This window comes from Macaca fascicularis, chromosome 18 (genome assembly GCF_037993035.2).
Source record: "Macaca fascicularis isolate 582-1 chromosome 18, T2T-MFA8v1.1".
NCBI lineage: Eukaryota > Metazoa > Chordata > Mammalia > Primates > Cercopithecidae > Macaca > Macaca fascicularis.
In genome coordinates, this window is record NC_088392.1 from 53,870,852 (window position 1) to 53,887,968 (window position 17,117).

Sequence of the window (17,117 nt, forward strand, 5' to 3'; positions counted from 1 at the left end):
TGATTAATGCTTCAGTTAGTTTTTCCCTCTAATCTGGAAAAGAGGCCCAATTCCAGGACGTGCTAAACGAAGTAAAAGTAAATGGTGATGGCTCCTAAAAATGAGAACTGAAGCTTCTTAATAGTTCTATTGAAGGCAGTGGCTTAAGAAAGACTTGTATGTTAACTTCTTAAAAGAGGCAAAGGACATTATACTAAAGATAAATGAGGTCACCAGAGAAAACAAACTTTGTACCTGTTTTCTCTACAAATTCTGTTTTTATCAAGAAATGGGTAGGAAGCCATAGGTCTGCAATACAGTAAGTATGATGCTTAGAATTGACCAAAGCCTTTAATTGACCACTAAAAATACCCGTATGGATGTAGTTGAAATTCTCTCTCTCTTTTTTTTTGTTACAATTATGTAGGAAAGATAAAAGCAGAATTATTAGCAGCATCTGCAAGAAAAAGGTAGCAATGTAAATATTTTAATTTCAGAAATAATATATATTTAAAGCAACTAGAAGTTTAGAACAGCTATCCGGGTCAGTCCTAAAATGAACAAGAATTACAAATTTCAGGAAGTTTATTCGCTTAGATGTTCTTAACTGCAAGGTGATTCTGAATCATCTCAGAATGATAACTACAATTATATAGCATTTCCTAATTTGAAAATTTCCACATCAGTTTGGCCACACAGCACTGTAAAATAGTACCCTTATTTTATGAAGGAGACATCTGATACTTACTTAGATAATCTTTGGGAGTCCTTGCCCAGGGTTACATAGATAGTAGATTGAGGAAACAGTACTCCATCCAGATCTTCTGACTTCATGGAGTGTTGACTGGGGCGTACTGGTTAATACTCAGTCCCCTGCTGGACACTGCAAGTAATGTCGATACATAGAAAGTGTGTTTTCTCCTAATTATGGGTATGAAATTAGAAAACAATCCAGTAGTAATTCAGAAATAACTCATGTAGTAGCATATCTTAGGAAGTTAGCTTGAGGCCAGAGTCAGAAAAGATTCTATGGCAGTGTTTAGTCTTAATGTAGGTCTTGAACAATATATAAAATTTGGATCCTAACTGTAAAGAAATCTGTAATGGTGGTTCAGATTTCAAGAAGCTGTAGCCCACTTGCAGTGCACACAAGGCAAATCACACCTCCTAGTTCACTAGTGTTGAAGTATAGCAGTGTAAAGAAGGCTTCTGCCCTTGGAAAGACAAGACAGAGGCTTACACGTATTAACAACTAAACAGTACAGACATAGTTTCAGCTAGGAGCCTAGAGTAAGGATGGTAAGAACAGTGGAAAAGTTTTAGGCAAAGTGAAAATTTGCCTGGCTTATGACCGGTGGGCAAAATTTTGAAGAGTGGAGGGGCTTGGATATGATCAGTGGAATTGAGCCTTGGTATGAAGCTGGAACTGCAGAAACTGACATGAGGGTTGCTCATGACTGAGGTGATAACAAACTTTAGGGTGGTAGTGATGACACTGGTGGCGAGTAAAGGGTAAATTAAGGACAGAAAGGTGGGCCTTGTTGAATGAGGAAAACAGGGGAAGTAAAGTGGCTTAGGTCAACAGAGTAAAAAGAATGAGGTAAAGCATTGGTTCCCAAATGCACCCATGCCATGGTGCCACCTGATAACATTTATTTTAATAGTTAACTTTTTTTTTTATTTTTTGAAACAGTTTTGCTCTTGTCGCCCATGCTTAAGTGCAACGGTATAATCTCGGCTCACTGCAACCTCCATCTCCCAGGTTCAAGTGATTCTTCTGCCTCAGCCTCCCAAGTAGCTGGGATTACAGGTGCCCACCACCACACCCAGCTAATTTTTGTATTTTTAGTAGAGACGGGGTTTCACCATGTTGGCCAGGCTGATCTTGAACTCGTGACTTCAGGTGATCCGCCTGCCTCGGCCTCCCAAAGTGCTAGGGTTGCAGGCGTGAGCCACCGCACCTGGCCCTAGTTACGTTTATTTTGATGTGTGAGTCAAAACCAAAATGAGCACAACAAACCTGTGATTGCATGGATATTATTTCTTAGAATGAAGATGTTAAAAAATGAGTTGATTTAAATATTATGTAAATAGTGTAAGTGAGTCGTGGTAAAGAACATTATGAAGGATGGTAGTTAACTAATTGAAGTTTGGAAAATAGTGATTAAAAGTTGGGAGAGGTGGTATGAGGAAAATTTCTGGGGTTCTGAAAAAGCCTGTATCTTGGTTACACGGATGGATACACATATATACTAACTGAAGTATCTTCTTAGTAACGAGTTTTATGTTGTGCCCCAATTTAAAAACTTCAAGTAGCTTTTGACTAAAGATGGATAAGATGGAAAGAAGAGCAAAATTTGTAGTAGAGGAAAAACATGCAAAGTTGGTTTTCTTTGCTGATCTTATTTGTAGTAGAATAGATACTCAGTTACATTCCTTTTATTTACATTCTCTGCTTTCCAAAAATAATTTTTAAAGGCATGTAGCTAAGTCAATATAAATAAATTGCTTATGAATGTTGGATATTGAATGTTTTGCTTATGAATGTTGCATTTCTTAAGAGAGACATATGTATATACACGTGTGTGAAAGAGGTTTAACCATTCAAATGATAGAATTTTTTCCCTCTTTTTTGACATTTCATTAATCAGTTTTTTTTTAAAAGTGTTTTCTATATATGTGATATGTGAATGGTCAATAGGATGTTAAAGCAATACATTGTTACATGGTCAGAAAATAGTGAAAGTTTAGATATGAGAAAAGGCATTAGGGAAGGTTCAATGTAGAGTTTCAGCTGGCACTTGGAAATATGGAAAGAAATTGGAATCCTGGACAGGTAAAGGAGGAAAATCTTGAACAAAAGATTCTAAATAGGAATTTTTACTGTATTTGACTTTAAGGGAATTTTGTTCATATTGGGCTTAATATCATAAAAATTCTATATAGTTTAAAATAACTAATATATTTGCTGTAGTGGCCATACATTATTTGTAATCTTAAATACAGATATTTCTTTCTATTTTATTTTATTTTTTATTTTATTTTATTTTTTGAGACAGGGTCTCACTGTATTGCCTAGGCTGGAGTGCAGTGGCACAATCATGGCTTATTGCAGCCTCGACCTCCTGGGCTCAGGTGACTCCCACTTTAGCCTCCTGTGTAGCTGGGACTACAGGCGCATGTCACCCATGTCTGGATAAGTTTTGTACTTTTTGTAGAGACAAGAAGTTTCACCGTATTGCCCAGGCTGGTCTCAAACTCGTGAGCTCAAGCATTCCACCCACCTCGACCTTCCAAAATGCTGGGATTACAGGTGTGATCCACTGTGCCTGGCCAGTATTTTTAACCAAGTTGCATCACAGTGGATAATACAACTGCTACTCTGCAAAACATCTCAAAATGTTTTTGGTTGTATCTTTTTGAATAGCAAATGTTGTATCATTTGACCAGAAATAACTAAGATCTATTAATTTATTCATCAATTTTGATGTATCAAAATCAATTATGTTACATGGTGCCTGTTGTTAATGAACCTTGAGCAGTTTATGTTCAGTTTTTAGTAAAAGTTGGAAGATTTGTATTACCTGAAGGGAAACCAGCGTGTTATCTTCAGTTTTCAAAGCCTCAGTTTTCTTATCTATGGAACAGAAATAATGATGCCTGTGTTTTAACATTTTCGTGAAGATTAAGAATTATGCAAAACAGCTTTGATAATCTGGGAAAATGTTAAATTTGTCCATCAGACTTTTTTTTTTAAGTTTTAATTTTAGAATAATTTTAGGTTTACTAAAAAACTATGAAGAGAGTATAGAAAATTCTCATACACTTCACATCCAGTTTCCCCTATTGTAACATCTTGCATTAGTATGATACATTTGTCATAAGTAGTGAACCAATATTGATACATTATTGACTAAAGGCCATACTTTATTCAGATTTTCTTAATTTTTACCTAATGTCCTTTTTTCTGTTCCAGGATCCCATCCAGAATATCACATTAGATTTGGTTGTTCTGCTTCTCTTGGGTGTGACAGTTCCTCTGGCTTTCCTTGTCTTTGATCACCTTGATAGTTTTCAGCGCTACTGGTCATGTCCCTCAGTTGGGATTTTCTGTTTTTCTCACAGCTAAAGTGGAGTCATATGTTTCAGGGAGGAAGACCGTAGAAGGAGAATGCCATTTTCGTCTCATGTCAAAGGAAATACTGTCAACCTGAGTGATAGCGTTGATAGGGCCTTTATCACATGGCTTAGGTATTGTCATTTTTCTCCTCTGTAAAGTTGATCTTTTTTCCCTCCTTTTTATTTTGTACTCTTCGGAAGTCAGTCATCACGCACAGCCCACACTAAAGAAGTGGGAAACTTCAAATATGAAATGCTGTAGGTGAACCTTTTTCAAATATCAAATTACAATGAATTTGTTATTGTATTCTTTTATAAGATCTTGGAGAGCAGGCCGGGCGCAGTGGCTCACGCCTGTAATCCCAGCACTTTGGGAGACCGAGGCAGGTGGATCTCCTGAGGTCGGGAATTCGAGACCAGCCTGACCAATATGGAGAAACCCCGTCTCTACTAAAAATACAAAAAACTTAGCTGGGTGTGGTGACACATGCCTGTAATCCCAGCTACTCAGGAGGCCGAAGCAGGAGAATCACTTGAACCCAGGAGGTGAAGGTTGCGGTGAGCTGAGATGGCACCATTGCACTCCAACCTGGGCAACAAAAGCGAAACTCCGTCTCAAAAAAAAAAAAAAGAGCAGATATTCTTAGTAAAGGATAATTACTGAGTTATTCAGATAATGGATGTGAGTGGTATTGTTCTTGAAGGGGTTGGATTATAGTTACCACATCCAAAGCATCTGTTCAGCAAGCCAGTATTTTCATAAGAAAAAAGTTGGAAACTTTCCAGATACATGCTCACTTCTCTATCCTGGTATCTGCTACACTTTTACTGCTCTTTTCATGATCCTTTTCAACATTGGTGACATTTCTGCATTTTGCTATTAGCTCACTTCTCTTCCTTCCTGTGTGTACTGTGATTCTTAACCAGGAGAGGGAGGGGGTCATGCCATCTTTTGGGTGGACACATTAGAATCATGGGAGGTAGTGTGGTGTGATGGAAAAGATAGAAAATCAGATAGATTCATTATATGTATGTTTTTACTAAAACCACAAAAAATAAAGTTTGACAAAATCTTGGCTCATGGTAGATGTGCAGAAGAGTAGAGAAGGGAGGGGCAAAATGATTGAGAAATGTAGATTATTTATATAAACCTAAGTGGCTCATACTCTTCTCTTGGTTTTAGCTAGAATTTGTCAGTTATAAAGCCTAAATTTTTATTTGGTGCTGAGAATACTGTAATCACATTTCCAAGTGCCTACTAGAAATCCCATGGATAACTCACACTTAACATGCTTAAAAATGAACTCTGTATCCTTCTCCAAAGGAGTTTGTGCCCCTGTCTTTGCTATCTCAGATGACGGCCCCGATATCCACCTGCTTTTGAAGCCTGAACCCTCATTATTCCTCACAGCAGAACCACAGCCAATTCCTGCTGATTTTTCTTTCTAAACATTGTTTTAGTCTTTGAAATTAAGGTATTATGTACATATAATGTAGTTTATAAAGGACATTGCTCTATCCTTACTACTGTTGGTTTGGTTCAGGCCCTAGTCCTTTCTTTCCTGAAGAGTAGCAGTAAACTCCTAGCTGGGTTTCTTCCTTAGGTGTTTCCTCATCTATGCACTCGCTAGGATGGTCCTCTCAGGACTTACCTGTGACATTTGGAAAGAGCCTGAATCTCCCTGCTTTGTGCCATGCACTGTGGTAGTAGTGAGTTGCCATGGACATATCTATTTTACTGCCTGCTACTTCCTTCAGACCAAATCTCTGAGTCAGGACCGTGGAACTGAGATGGGTATAGTGGGAAGCTTTTCTCTGAGTGATACCCTGCTGTGGGTGCTGAGCTTTTGGAGAAGGGGAGGGGTCCAGCAGCCTGAGGCTGTCTTGGCTTGCCTCTTCTTCTGTGGAGCCACCTCCTCATGAGTTGGGGGTGAGGCTTATCAGGGCCCAAGTATTCTCAGTCCTCCATGCATAAGAAAGAACTTCTTTTCCAAGAGTAGGGGCTGGGCAGGAGGGATTCCCCAGGCTCTTGCCTACTGTATCTCAGGACTTAGTTTCAGCACCAGGTAGCTGGGGTAGGATGAGAGGCACTCTTTCTGGGAATAAAGTCCTCCTGCTGGGAGTTGTAGGGAGAGTGATCCTGTATTCTTGGCTGCAGCAGTCTGGAGTGGACCCTCCTTGCTTAGATGGGAGGGCACAGGAAGGGAGCAGTCCTGCTTCAGACACCACAGACTCTTGCCATTCTTACTGAGTTTTCATAGATGTTCTTACCAAATTTTAGTTAAGGTTTGTGAAAATAAATATGTACTTTTTCTTGCCCAAACTCAAGAATAAATGAACATCTTATATGTCGAGGTTAAGCATATTAATGTTAGTCTTCTTTCTACTGGTGTGAAGCAACAGCTAAAGATTGTGGTTTTTCTTAATAATAATAGTTTACTAGTTATGTATTTCCAAAGCTCATCTTTTGATGCGAAAACTCACACTGGAATAACCTTTTTAAATATGGCATTAACTTGATGTAGGTCATTATTAGCTGGGAAGTTCTTTCAATCCCTGAATGCTAATGAAAGTGGTTTGATGTTACAGGAGTACAAGCGCAAGCTAGCCAGAGTTTCCCTGGTGCGCAAAGAACTCAGGTCCCGGATCCAGAACCTGCCAGACTTATCTCGATTGCCCAACGTCACTGGCAGCCACATGCACCTGCCCTTTGCGGGAGACATCTACAGTGAAGATTGATGGACCAGCCTCTTCCCAGGTCCCAGGACTTTGCAAGAGATGGAGACAGGTTAGGTGGATAGTCCTGTAGTGTTATTTTTGTATATTGTTGAGAAAGAAACACTAACAAAAGGAACAACGAGTAATTTATAAAATTGTTTAAAATGTTGGTTTGTTTACTATTTTATTGGTAAATTAACATGATTTGAACAAAGTGATGATTTGTGTGTATTAATAAGCTCACAAATAGTGATTATTTTCAAAAGATCTTTTTGTAAATTTTTTTTTTTTTGATCTGGGGCCTTGTGAGAAATCCCTTGTTTCTATTTCTTCAGGTATTTTCCATTGTTTTTCTTTATTTTCTTCAGCATCTAATCACTGTATACTATGTAATTCCTAAAGGGGAAGAACTAATTAGGAGTTGATTGAGACTTTATTATGGTATAGTTAGGACTTGACTGTAGAAGGGACTAAATGTTCCAACATAATCTTTACCCTTCTCCCCAAACAAAATATCTATTCTGTGTCTCTACATGCCTTTGATTCCTTAGAGGTCGGTAATTTAACATTCAACATAGAAGTCACTTTGAGGGGCAGATGAAAGTCTAGAAAACTGTTCCTTAATAGCATTGTAAAAGTTCCATTCCAACTGCCAGTGTAGATTTTAAAAATGTTAAATAGTGACTCCCTTGATTAAACTGTTTGTAATTATTTGAGTAGATTAATAATGAAAATACTTTGGAAATAATATAAATTTTGGCATTCTACCAAGAGGACAACTTTGGTTCTGGAACTGGTTTCAGTTTGTCAAATCAGTTCCTTTTAACATAAGATCCCTTTAACAAAAAGCCATCTATGGGATTAAAAGTCACATGAAATAATGATACTTTTATTATTCCCTTATTCATATAACTTTAAAAAATAGTATTTTTAGCTCTAATAGCTCAAGAACACAATATTCGTTAATGTTCAGTAAAGTAGCCTGAGACATTTTAAATGTTTCCTTAAGGTTTTTGAATGACTGTGTATTTGGCAGTTAAGCAGTGCCACACTACAGGGTAGATATGGTAAATTTTATATTTGTATATTTACAGTTACCAAAACAAATGTACTTTTACCTTTTATTTCTAACCCTGTGTGTTAGAGCAGTTGCATGCTCTCCTGCTTTTAAAAACACGTTGTTAAGCTGTGGATTTGTACTTAATAATGACTTAGGATAAACGTTTATTTTCATTCATTGCTTTACATAGTAGACATTTTTCTTCTCCTTGTAAGTAGATTCAAATTAGGTAGTCAATAAAACATCTTGAAAATCCCACAAGCCAGTTATGTCTCTCTAGTCTGAATGGCTTCATTGTTTCTTTCTCAGTATTAGAAATTGTAGTTAAAATGAATTACATATGAAGAAGGCAGACATTTATTTTTAATAGCCAAGTAGTTCTGCAAATAGTTCTTTTAACAATTTGACCTCTCTCCAAAACAGAGACACATATAAGTAGTGCCCCTCCATGCACTACTAATAATATCATGGCTTATTCCAAAGTTTTTTAGTCAACTTTTGGGACTTGGGGTGCATTTTCTCACAGAAAGAATAGTAGATTCCCTAACACTACCGCTGATAGCTCACCTGGGAACTGAATCCACTTAACCATGAATGTCCTTTACTTGTAACGTGGTTCACAGGTTACTAATCATAGATCTTGACCAACATTTGTAACACCGCTCTAAGTAGAACACAGCATGCAGCAGCCACACTCACACCCTGCGATGTCTGCCTGTGCTGTGTACCTCTGTCCCTAGGTGTAGGAAATTGAAGAAAAAGATTCAGCCGAGTGGGGAGGTGACAATTGCACAATTATGAAACCTGGTTGTACATGTTATGAAAGTATACTAAGTTTTTATTAATGTGAAAGCAAAAACTTGTATGTTAACTTATTTTCAATCTCTTGACCTTATTTATGATCTGCTAATGTGGTGATTTATCCATTCAAAATATATATTTTTTTCCATTTAAAACTAATTTATAAACTATGTACTCCTGGGAAGATTTGAAATCTTTTAGAAGTTTGTTGAAATATTTTCACCATTTCAGACAGACTTCTGACTTAGATACTGATTTTAATGCCAGTATCTGCTCTAAATATTTATGATAAAAATGCATTATTTTTTTAAAAAGCTTGATGAGATTTGTGATAAGTGATAGTACTCAAAAACCTGAATCCCACCCCTCGACCAATCCTCCACAAACTTCAGTTGTTGGTTAACTTATTAACTGAACACAGACAATACAGTCTGATTTAGAAGTCATCTTTTCAGCCGTGTGATAATTAACACGGTAAGCCTTAGCAGCAAACGTTCTTCCTAAAAGGAAGACTTCATTTTCTCAAGAAATGGGATTAGTTGGGGGTATTATAATACCAAATTGTAAATCATGAGCATTTTCTCCACTGTGTACCTGAGGCAAATCATGCATCTTTGAGTGCAGTTTGGTCTGGCCCCTCAAGAGAAAAGCATGGTGCCGTAGGGCTACTATGGTTTGAATGGATACCATCACTCTTTTCTCCACATACAGTGCAGAGAGCTGTCTGGAGTGGCAATCTGAACAGATTCCCGGGTGCTCCTTCTCTCCTTCCATCACTACAGTAAGTAAAAGGACCATAGAGGGGAACCAGGAATCAGAGAATCAGCTGTGCTCAATAGCCAACCTCCCTGTCCAGATGCAGCTATTTTGGTACCTCCTCTCACATGCACTCTGAATCAGGGTTTTTCTATAAGAAATCTTTCAGAATCAGCAAAAGTGGGGATGACCCAGACATCTTGATTTGCAAAATCACAAAACTAAGTTGTCAATTATCACTATAGATGAGCAGCTCATCTTTTTAAAGTATAGTTACTGAACTGATTCTGAGAAATCTTTAGAGAGAAAAAACTCAACAGTACAAATATAACTAATTGGGAAAGTTAGAATGTCCTTTCTGAACTTTTCATTAAAAAAAATTACATTATCTGAAGTAACATAAAGCTACTAAACTGCTTTGTATTCTATTAAGAAATAGCTCCTAAAGATGTAGTCTTGTTTCATAGTTGTTGCACTATATCAAAGCTTAAAATGTAAGCCCAATTCTTCTCTGTATAGAAAGGAAACATTGTGTTACTTAATGAATTATTTATACAGAGCATTTGTTGCCAACTGTTGTTCCAGCCATCCACACAGGAGTCTGTTTTGAGGTGGCAATAGCACATGGGAAGATGAACTTTCCCTGTTTGTTTACCTGTTTTTCTTTGGCTGTATCTGATGACAGTATAAGATGTTCTTAATAAAGTTTTATGTTCTTTTTGAAATGTGTAGGTTGTTTTGTGAATCTGATTCATTGGATGTGGGGTGGGAAGGGGAAAGATTAATGGACTGGGAGGGAAGCAAAGTACTGGAAGTAATTCTGATGTTATGGTAGAGAGACTGCTGAAGGAGGAGATTACGTGGCTAGTAGTTCCCAAATTTGAGCGAGCATCAGAATTACCTAGAGCCAGTTTGTCCAACCTGTGGGCTGCACGTGACCCAGGACATCTTTGAGTGTGGTGCAACACAAATTTGTAAACTAAAACATAAAGAGATTTTTTTTTTAAAGCTCATTTAGCTATCATTAGTGTATTTAATGTGCGGCCCAAGACAATTCTTCTTCCAGTGTGGCCCAGGGAAGTCAAAAGATTGGACAGCCCTGACCTAGAGGATTTATAAACTACAGAGAGTTGGGCCCCACTCCCAGAGCTTCTGATTCAGTAGGTCTGGGGTAAGGCCTGATGGTTTACAGTTCAAACAACTTGATGCTGATGCCACTGGGGTTACGGACCACATTCTGACAACCACTGCTCTAAACAAATTCCAGGTAACAAGATAATAAAGTATGGTTTTTACAATTCATTATATAGCAAGTTCTTTAAGGGAAAAGAACAAGACCACATATTCTTTTCTGGTCCACTGCTTAGTAGTGCTTTATTAAGTGCTTTTGAGTGAACAGATTCAACTGGTACTTTCAACCTCCTGGAGCCTATGCCCTTTCACCACTCCTTGAATTTAAAGCAAAATTGAAAATACTAGAAATCTGTGAGAATCTCCAGGGCAGTGTTTGCCATAATTTTTGATAAACTCAGTTGGAGCATTTACAAAAAGGATACATACCTAGTGAGAAAATTTTCTGTGATTCTTACCATCTAAAAAGTTGGGGAGATGCAGTCCTCTGGCCGGTACCCCTGGTTCTCTATTCCTGGGTGGCATCTGGTCACTTTATCTGAATTCAGATACTTCCCATTCCCATCCACTTTTTTGCCTCTGCAGTAGTAGGTTTTATACAGTGGAACCCATACCCATAGATTCTGTTTCAGAAGATTTGGGATAGATGCAGAAATCTGCATTTTAAACAAGCTACCCAGATGATTCTAATGCAGGTAATTCATAGACTGCACTTTGAGAAACATGCCCTACAAAGCAATGTATGGTTTCTAACAGATAATAATGGTAGCTCACATATATGGTACTTACTGTGCACCAGGAACTGTTCTAAGCACCTCACTTATCCTTTGTGGTAAATACTCTGATTATTCCACTTTTATATCTGGGCAACGAAAATAATTTAAGTTCTGTGTGACTCTGCACGAGTAGATGGTGAAGATGAGATTCAAACCTGGCTCCAAGTTTGACTCCAAGCTGGTGCTCCTTAACCACTACGTGATGCTGCCTCTTACACTGATGTGTTGTTTTGCAGTTCCACTATCACCAAGTCTATATTTTGCATAACATTTCATGTGATAGTGAAATTAATGTTATCCAGGTATTCAAACTAAAAAGCAAGACGTCAGCTAAACGCACTGTTGAGTTCCAGGTCTGTTTTGGGAACTACTGTTCTAGGCATCCAACATGTTACCTCAAATAGACTTCTTCTCACATATGGCAAACCTTTAGAGGTTTTAAAAGGACTTTTTGTTCCAACAAAAGCAATTGTAATAGCAGGCCTTCCTGACAAGCCAAAAAAATGCTTTTCATCTGCCTTATTTTTAAGTTTACATGTGCGGGATGTGCAAGTTTGTTATTGTTACGTGGGTAAACATGTGCCATGGTGGTTTGGTGCACCTATCAACCCGTCACCCCGCATGTATTAGCTATTCTTCCTGATGCTCTTCCTCCTCATCTTCCTTATTTTAAACTTAAGAACCCCGTTGTCCACCTGGGCAAATTCCTCTATATTTTCTTATTTCATTTCTCTGTCTAGCACAGTTCTTATGATTCTTCTGAGGATGGGAGAGTGAAAGAGAAACAGAAATGCATTTTGGGGTCTTACCATCATCTGCCTTACCATAAAAGACTCAGTAGCCCTTGGTATGATTATACCACCACAGGTTTTTTGGATGACATAAAAAAATGGAAACTGTATTTTAATGTCTTTTCGATAAATGGATCATGGACTAAAGTAGAATTTGCAGTGAACCATAGAATTATACATAGATATATCTGAGTTCTGTGCTTCATGGAAAAAATATAAAACTGAAATTTTGAATTAATATAAATGATATTGTGGTCCAGAGCCATTAAGTTTATTCAGATATGTCTTTAAAAATTCAGTTGTACAGGTATTGTGTCGTTAGTTTTATCATCTTTTTTTTTTTTTTTTTTTTTAAAATAGAGTTGGGGTCTTCCTATTTTGACCAGGCTGGTCCCGAACTCTGGCCTCAAGTGATCCTCCTGCCTTGGCCACCCAAAGTGCTAGGATTATAGGTGTGAGACACCACACCAAGCCAGTTTTACAATCTTTTTAAAGTCATATTTCTTTGTTCAGTGAAGGAAATTTCATGTTACTTAATGGAAAAACAAGATAAGTGAGAAATTTTAAGAAGTTTAAATCATACATTAAAACATGGCTTTTTCAAAATACTGTGTTAGTATTTATTGTCTTTTCTAGCTCTTGATATTTAAGTTATGAAATCTTGTATTTTTATAGAAAAAGTACAAGATTAGCAGAGTGCTCACAATGCTATTTGATTCTTTTAGAGGTACTTTTGTGTAATTTCATTATACTGCCATAAGGTGGGAAGTGGTGCCTGGGTTGTGGTTTTGTGATTTGAGTTGCTAGGCTGCAGCAGGAATGTGGTAAACTGCGGTAGGTTAAAGTCTGTTTGCATTCTGCGTTCCGAGCTGGTGTTTGAGTGCTGCAGGACCTCTGGTGAGCTTCATGTCCAATTCCTTGGATCCCTATATAGCTAATAGCTGTGGATGCCCAAGTACAGGCAGATGTCATCGGTGCTTAGCATTCTCCCTGTTTGAGTTTCTAGTATCTTTATGTGTTGGCTAGCATGATGAAGAAAGATTGCAACTTCTTTCTAGTTTCTGTCTCTTTGCTTTCTTGCTTTTACATCCATTGATGGAACAGAACAGTTATAGTTCTGGTAAAATTTTATACCGGTAGCATAAAGCACCATCTTTTTCCACTTGAGCATAATTTTCCCTCCAGGAACCAATAGGAAGCTAACTGCTAGTGACGAACTTATTGATTGGTTAAAATATAATTTTAACCAGTTTTTGCAGTATGGCGTAAAGCTTTGGGTTAGAAAAATCTTTTTTTTTTTTTTAAGGTCATCTCTTTTGAAGAATACCACTTAGAAACAGAAAGCTTAGTTTTTTTAAATATAAGGAAAGTGTTTTCAGAATATGAATTTTTAAAAAGCTGTATATTTTTAATATTTAAATTAGTTTATAAATTCTTATAGTATTTATAAAGTGAAACAATTGCTTTTTTAGATAACCCAGGGGAATAGTTAAGCAATTTTATTTTCAGCTGTTATCTTACTTGTAGTCATATATGAAATAAAATATTCATTACATATATTTTTGGCAGTTAATAACCTTTGAATACTATAATGAGGTTAGATACAATGAACATATTTATCAAGTGTTTGTTATCTATCATTTTACAAATTCTAAATACTTTTATTACAGAAAGTTATTGCCATCATTATACATCATTTGGTTAAAATATTCTTCAGTTTCATTTTGTTTTGGACTCTGATTTGGCTTCCATCTTTGTTATAATATATATTACTTAGAACATTCATAGTGAATAGTAAGAGGATCGTGCTCTTTGAGTTTGTAGTTTCCTAAGAATACCCATTGCAGAATTCTTCCTCACCTTTGCAGCATTTTATGGACCTAAGTTACTTAGTACATTGCGTGGATTTAGATAGCTTCTCTAAGCCCTTTAGAATTCCTTCATTCTGTACTAGAAATCTCATTTGTTTTTTAAATATGTTAAAGATGCACAGACTTCTTTATATGCTACTTAAGGAAATTAAAATAGTATTTTATATCTTCTAAAAATCCTCCACACAGTGCACTTTTGTTTTCTGAAGGATGAAATTGAAACATGACCTCAATAATTGTTTGCAGATGTGCTCTGATTTAAAAAATAATCTTAGTCTTTAGACATACATACCATCTGAACTTATCAATAAAAGTCAACAAAATTTAGTTATAAACTCAAAATTGTAGCATCTTCAGTTCTCTTTACTTTGGACAATAGTGTATCAAAGAACTCTACAGATTTGTATTGTGTCTGAACCCATGCCATCATCCCTTCAGAGAAGGGTGACAGGTGTATGCCATATATGCCCTTCTCATCTTACATTCCTCTGTCTCTTGCTTATGGCCTACATCACTAATTCTATGAAGCCTGAATACAATCAGCACTCCAGGTGGCCATTACCAAGTTGACTGGAGTTGGAACAGGAGTTAAAATACATTTCTTTGCTATCTATCTAGGTGAAAAGTTTGATGGGTTGCTTTCAGCTTCAAAAGTGGTGCCAACTGAACTATAGTGAACAGTAAGAGGAACATGGTCTCGGCTTTTGTGGTTTCCTAAGGGTACCCATTGAAAAATTCTTCTCAGCTTTTCTGCATTTTATGGACCTAAGTTGTCAGAAGACCAGTTAATAAGTCAGAGTATCTAAATAAACACCTCTTATCCATTCAATATAGCAAGCATAGTTTCCAAGGTTGTTGAATGGATATGTTGAGCCTTTACTATGTGGCAGACATTATAGAAGCATAAGAAAGGATTTAAAGATGAGTGAGATACAGCTTGCCCTCATAGAACTCAGAATTTAATGTAGGAGACAGATGCTTAAATAATGTCATAAGTTCTACACAAGTGGTGTGAAAAAGTTACACAACACTGAGGAAAGGATGGTTGATATCTGTGGGAAATAGATGGATAGTGCTTTATAGCTCTAGGAATGACATGTGTACTCATTTCTGATGGTTGATCAACTGACCATGGGTCAAATAAACAATGAAAAAGACTTTTAAAAGTTCTTTTTTGAAAACCTGTCTCAACATACTGATGAATTAAATGAAAATTAAACAGGATGAGACAGTATATATAAACATACTTTTTGTAAACTATAAAGCACTACCAAAAGTTAGTGCTGTGGCCAGGTGCGGTGGCTCATGCCAGTAATCCCAGCACTTTGGGAGGCTGAGGCAGGTGGATCACAAGGCCAGGAGATCAAGACTATCTTGGCTAACATGGTGAAACCCCATACCAAAAGAAAAAAAAAATAGCCAGGCCTGGTGGCACATGCCTGTAGTCCCAGCTACTCGGGAGGCTGAGGCAGGAGAATTGCTTGAACCTGGGAGGCAGAGGGTACAGTGAGCCGAGATCGCGCCACTGCACACCAGCCTGGATGATAGAGTGAGACTCCACCTCAAAAAAAAAAAAAAAGGTTCGTGCTGTTAATGGTCTTTGCCCAGTGTAAATCTGAAAGCATCAAATGAATCTGAATGCAGGTTAAGTTTACATGGTTAAGCTTAGGGTAGGTCTGTTGGAAAGGGCGAGGCTTTAGAGAGCAAAAAAAAAAAATTTTTTTTTTTTTTTTTTTTTTTTTGAGACAAGGTCTTGCTCTGTCACCTAGGCTGGAGTGCACCTAGGCTAGTCTTTTCATACGAATCACATACGATTCTATTCCAATACCAAGTATCAAGTATCATCCCCTGGTGTTTCCCTGAGGGTATATGAAGAACAGTAGCTAGTACTATGATACACTAAGACTGACAGGGAGAATTATTTAGATCTATATGCTATAAATGTAATTCCAGGATATCGAAACAAAAATCCAAAACATGGATACTTAATACCACTACCCAATTGTCCCATAAGCTTTGTGTGATCTTTTCCTAAGTCCAGAATGAAATAATGCAATAACTAATTTGAAATACTTATGACTATTGATATGTTAGAGATTTTATTATATCTTTAAAAGTTAAGGATTTTAAAACATGCTTTAAATATTGTAAATTTAAACATAATTTGGTATACTGGGGTATGTGATTTCATATTAAAGTTGGTAAGAAAATATTCTCTAAAAAGCTGATAGCTCTGAATAGATAAATTTAAAAGCTTTCATATTAAGACCGGGCTAAAAAGGGCTTAAAGTTGAACTGAATATATTGAAAACTGTGTACTTTAAACCCCTATACTATTGCATTTTCTTTTGTCTGTTAATATTGACAACTGAGGACTATACCCAAGGTTTGTAAACCATCATTTTGGGATGCCCAATTTATAAAAGAATATGTCAGTTCTAAAAGTTTTGCTGTGATTTCCATCCTTGAGAAAAATAAAAGATTTGGAATTATTTCAGAGAAAATGATTGATTGATTGATTGATTGATTGATTGATTGATTTTTCCTGAGACAGAGTCTCACTCTGTTGCCCAGGCTGAAGTGCAGTGGCCCAGTCTTGGCTCACTGCAACCTCTGCCTCCTGGGTTCAAGCAATTCTTATGCCTCAGCCTTCAGAGTAGCTGGGATTATAGGCGCGCACCACCATGTCCAACTAATTTTTGTAATTTTAGTAAAGATGGGGTTTCACCATGTTGGCCAGGCTGGTCTCAAACTCCTGACCTCAGGTGATCTGCCCACCTCAGCCTCCCAAAGTGCTGGGATTACAGGCGTGAGCCACCATGCCTGGCCGAAAATGATTTATATACATCTTGTACTTACAACTATGCATTAAGTCATTACAGGAAGACCCAACTGAGGCTGAAAGGACCTCTTGTATTTAATTTTGGAGATCGGGTCATTTGTGTTTTCTGCATTTCATGAAGTGAATTCACAGATCAGGGCTTCTTTAACTCTAGTACCTACATGCCACTTCAAGAAAGGATCATAAGTGAAAGCAGCTATCAAAGTAAGTCTGTCTTAGACTGACTAAGCTGCCTTCAAATGAACATAAACAACTAAAGATGTATTAGAAAAG

General features: G+C 37.2%; 1 protein-coding gene across 2 annotated transcripts in view; it reads left to right on the forward strand.

Annotated features, from left to right (window-relative positions):
• Nucleotides 1-10,158, forward strand: part of RPRD1A (regulation of nuclear pre-mRNA domain containing 1A) — a 73,876-nt gene extending 63,718 nt beyond the window's left edge. Inside the window, exons 7-8 of one of the 2 annotated variants that reach the window (XM_005586869.4) lie at nucleotides 6,688-6,886; nucleotides 9,389-10,158. In XM_005586869.4, coding sequence (XP_005586926.1) covers nucleotides 6,688-6,837 — 150 coding nt within the window. In that variant the 3' untranslated portion in view covers nucleotides 6,838-6,886; nucleotides 9,389-10,158. Of the gene's footprint in view, nucleotides 1-6,687 lie in introns of both variants that reach the window. The other variant, XM_005586868.4, reaches the window with a different exon arrangement.
• The last annotated feature ends 6,959 nt before the right edge of the window (nucleotides 10,159-17,117 follow it).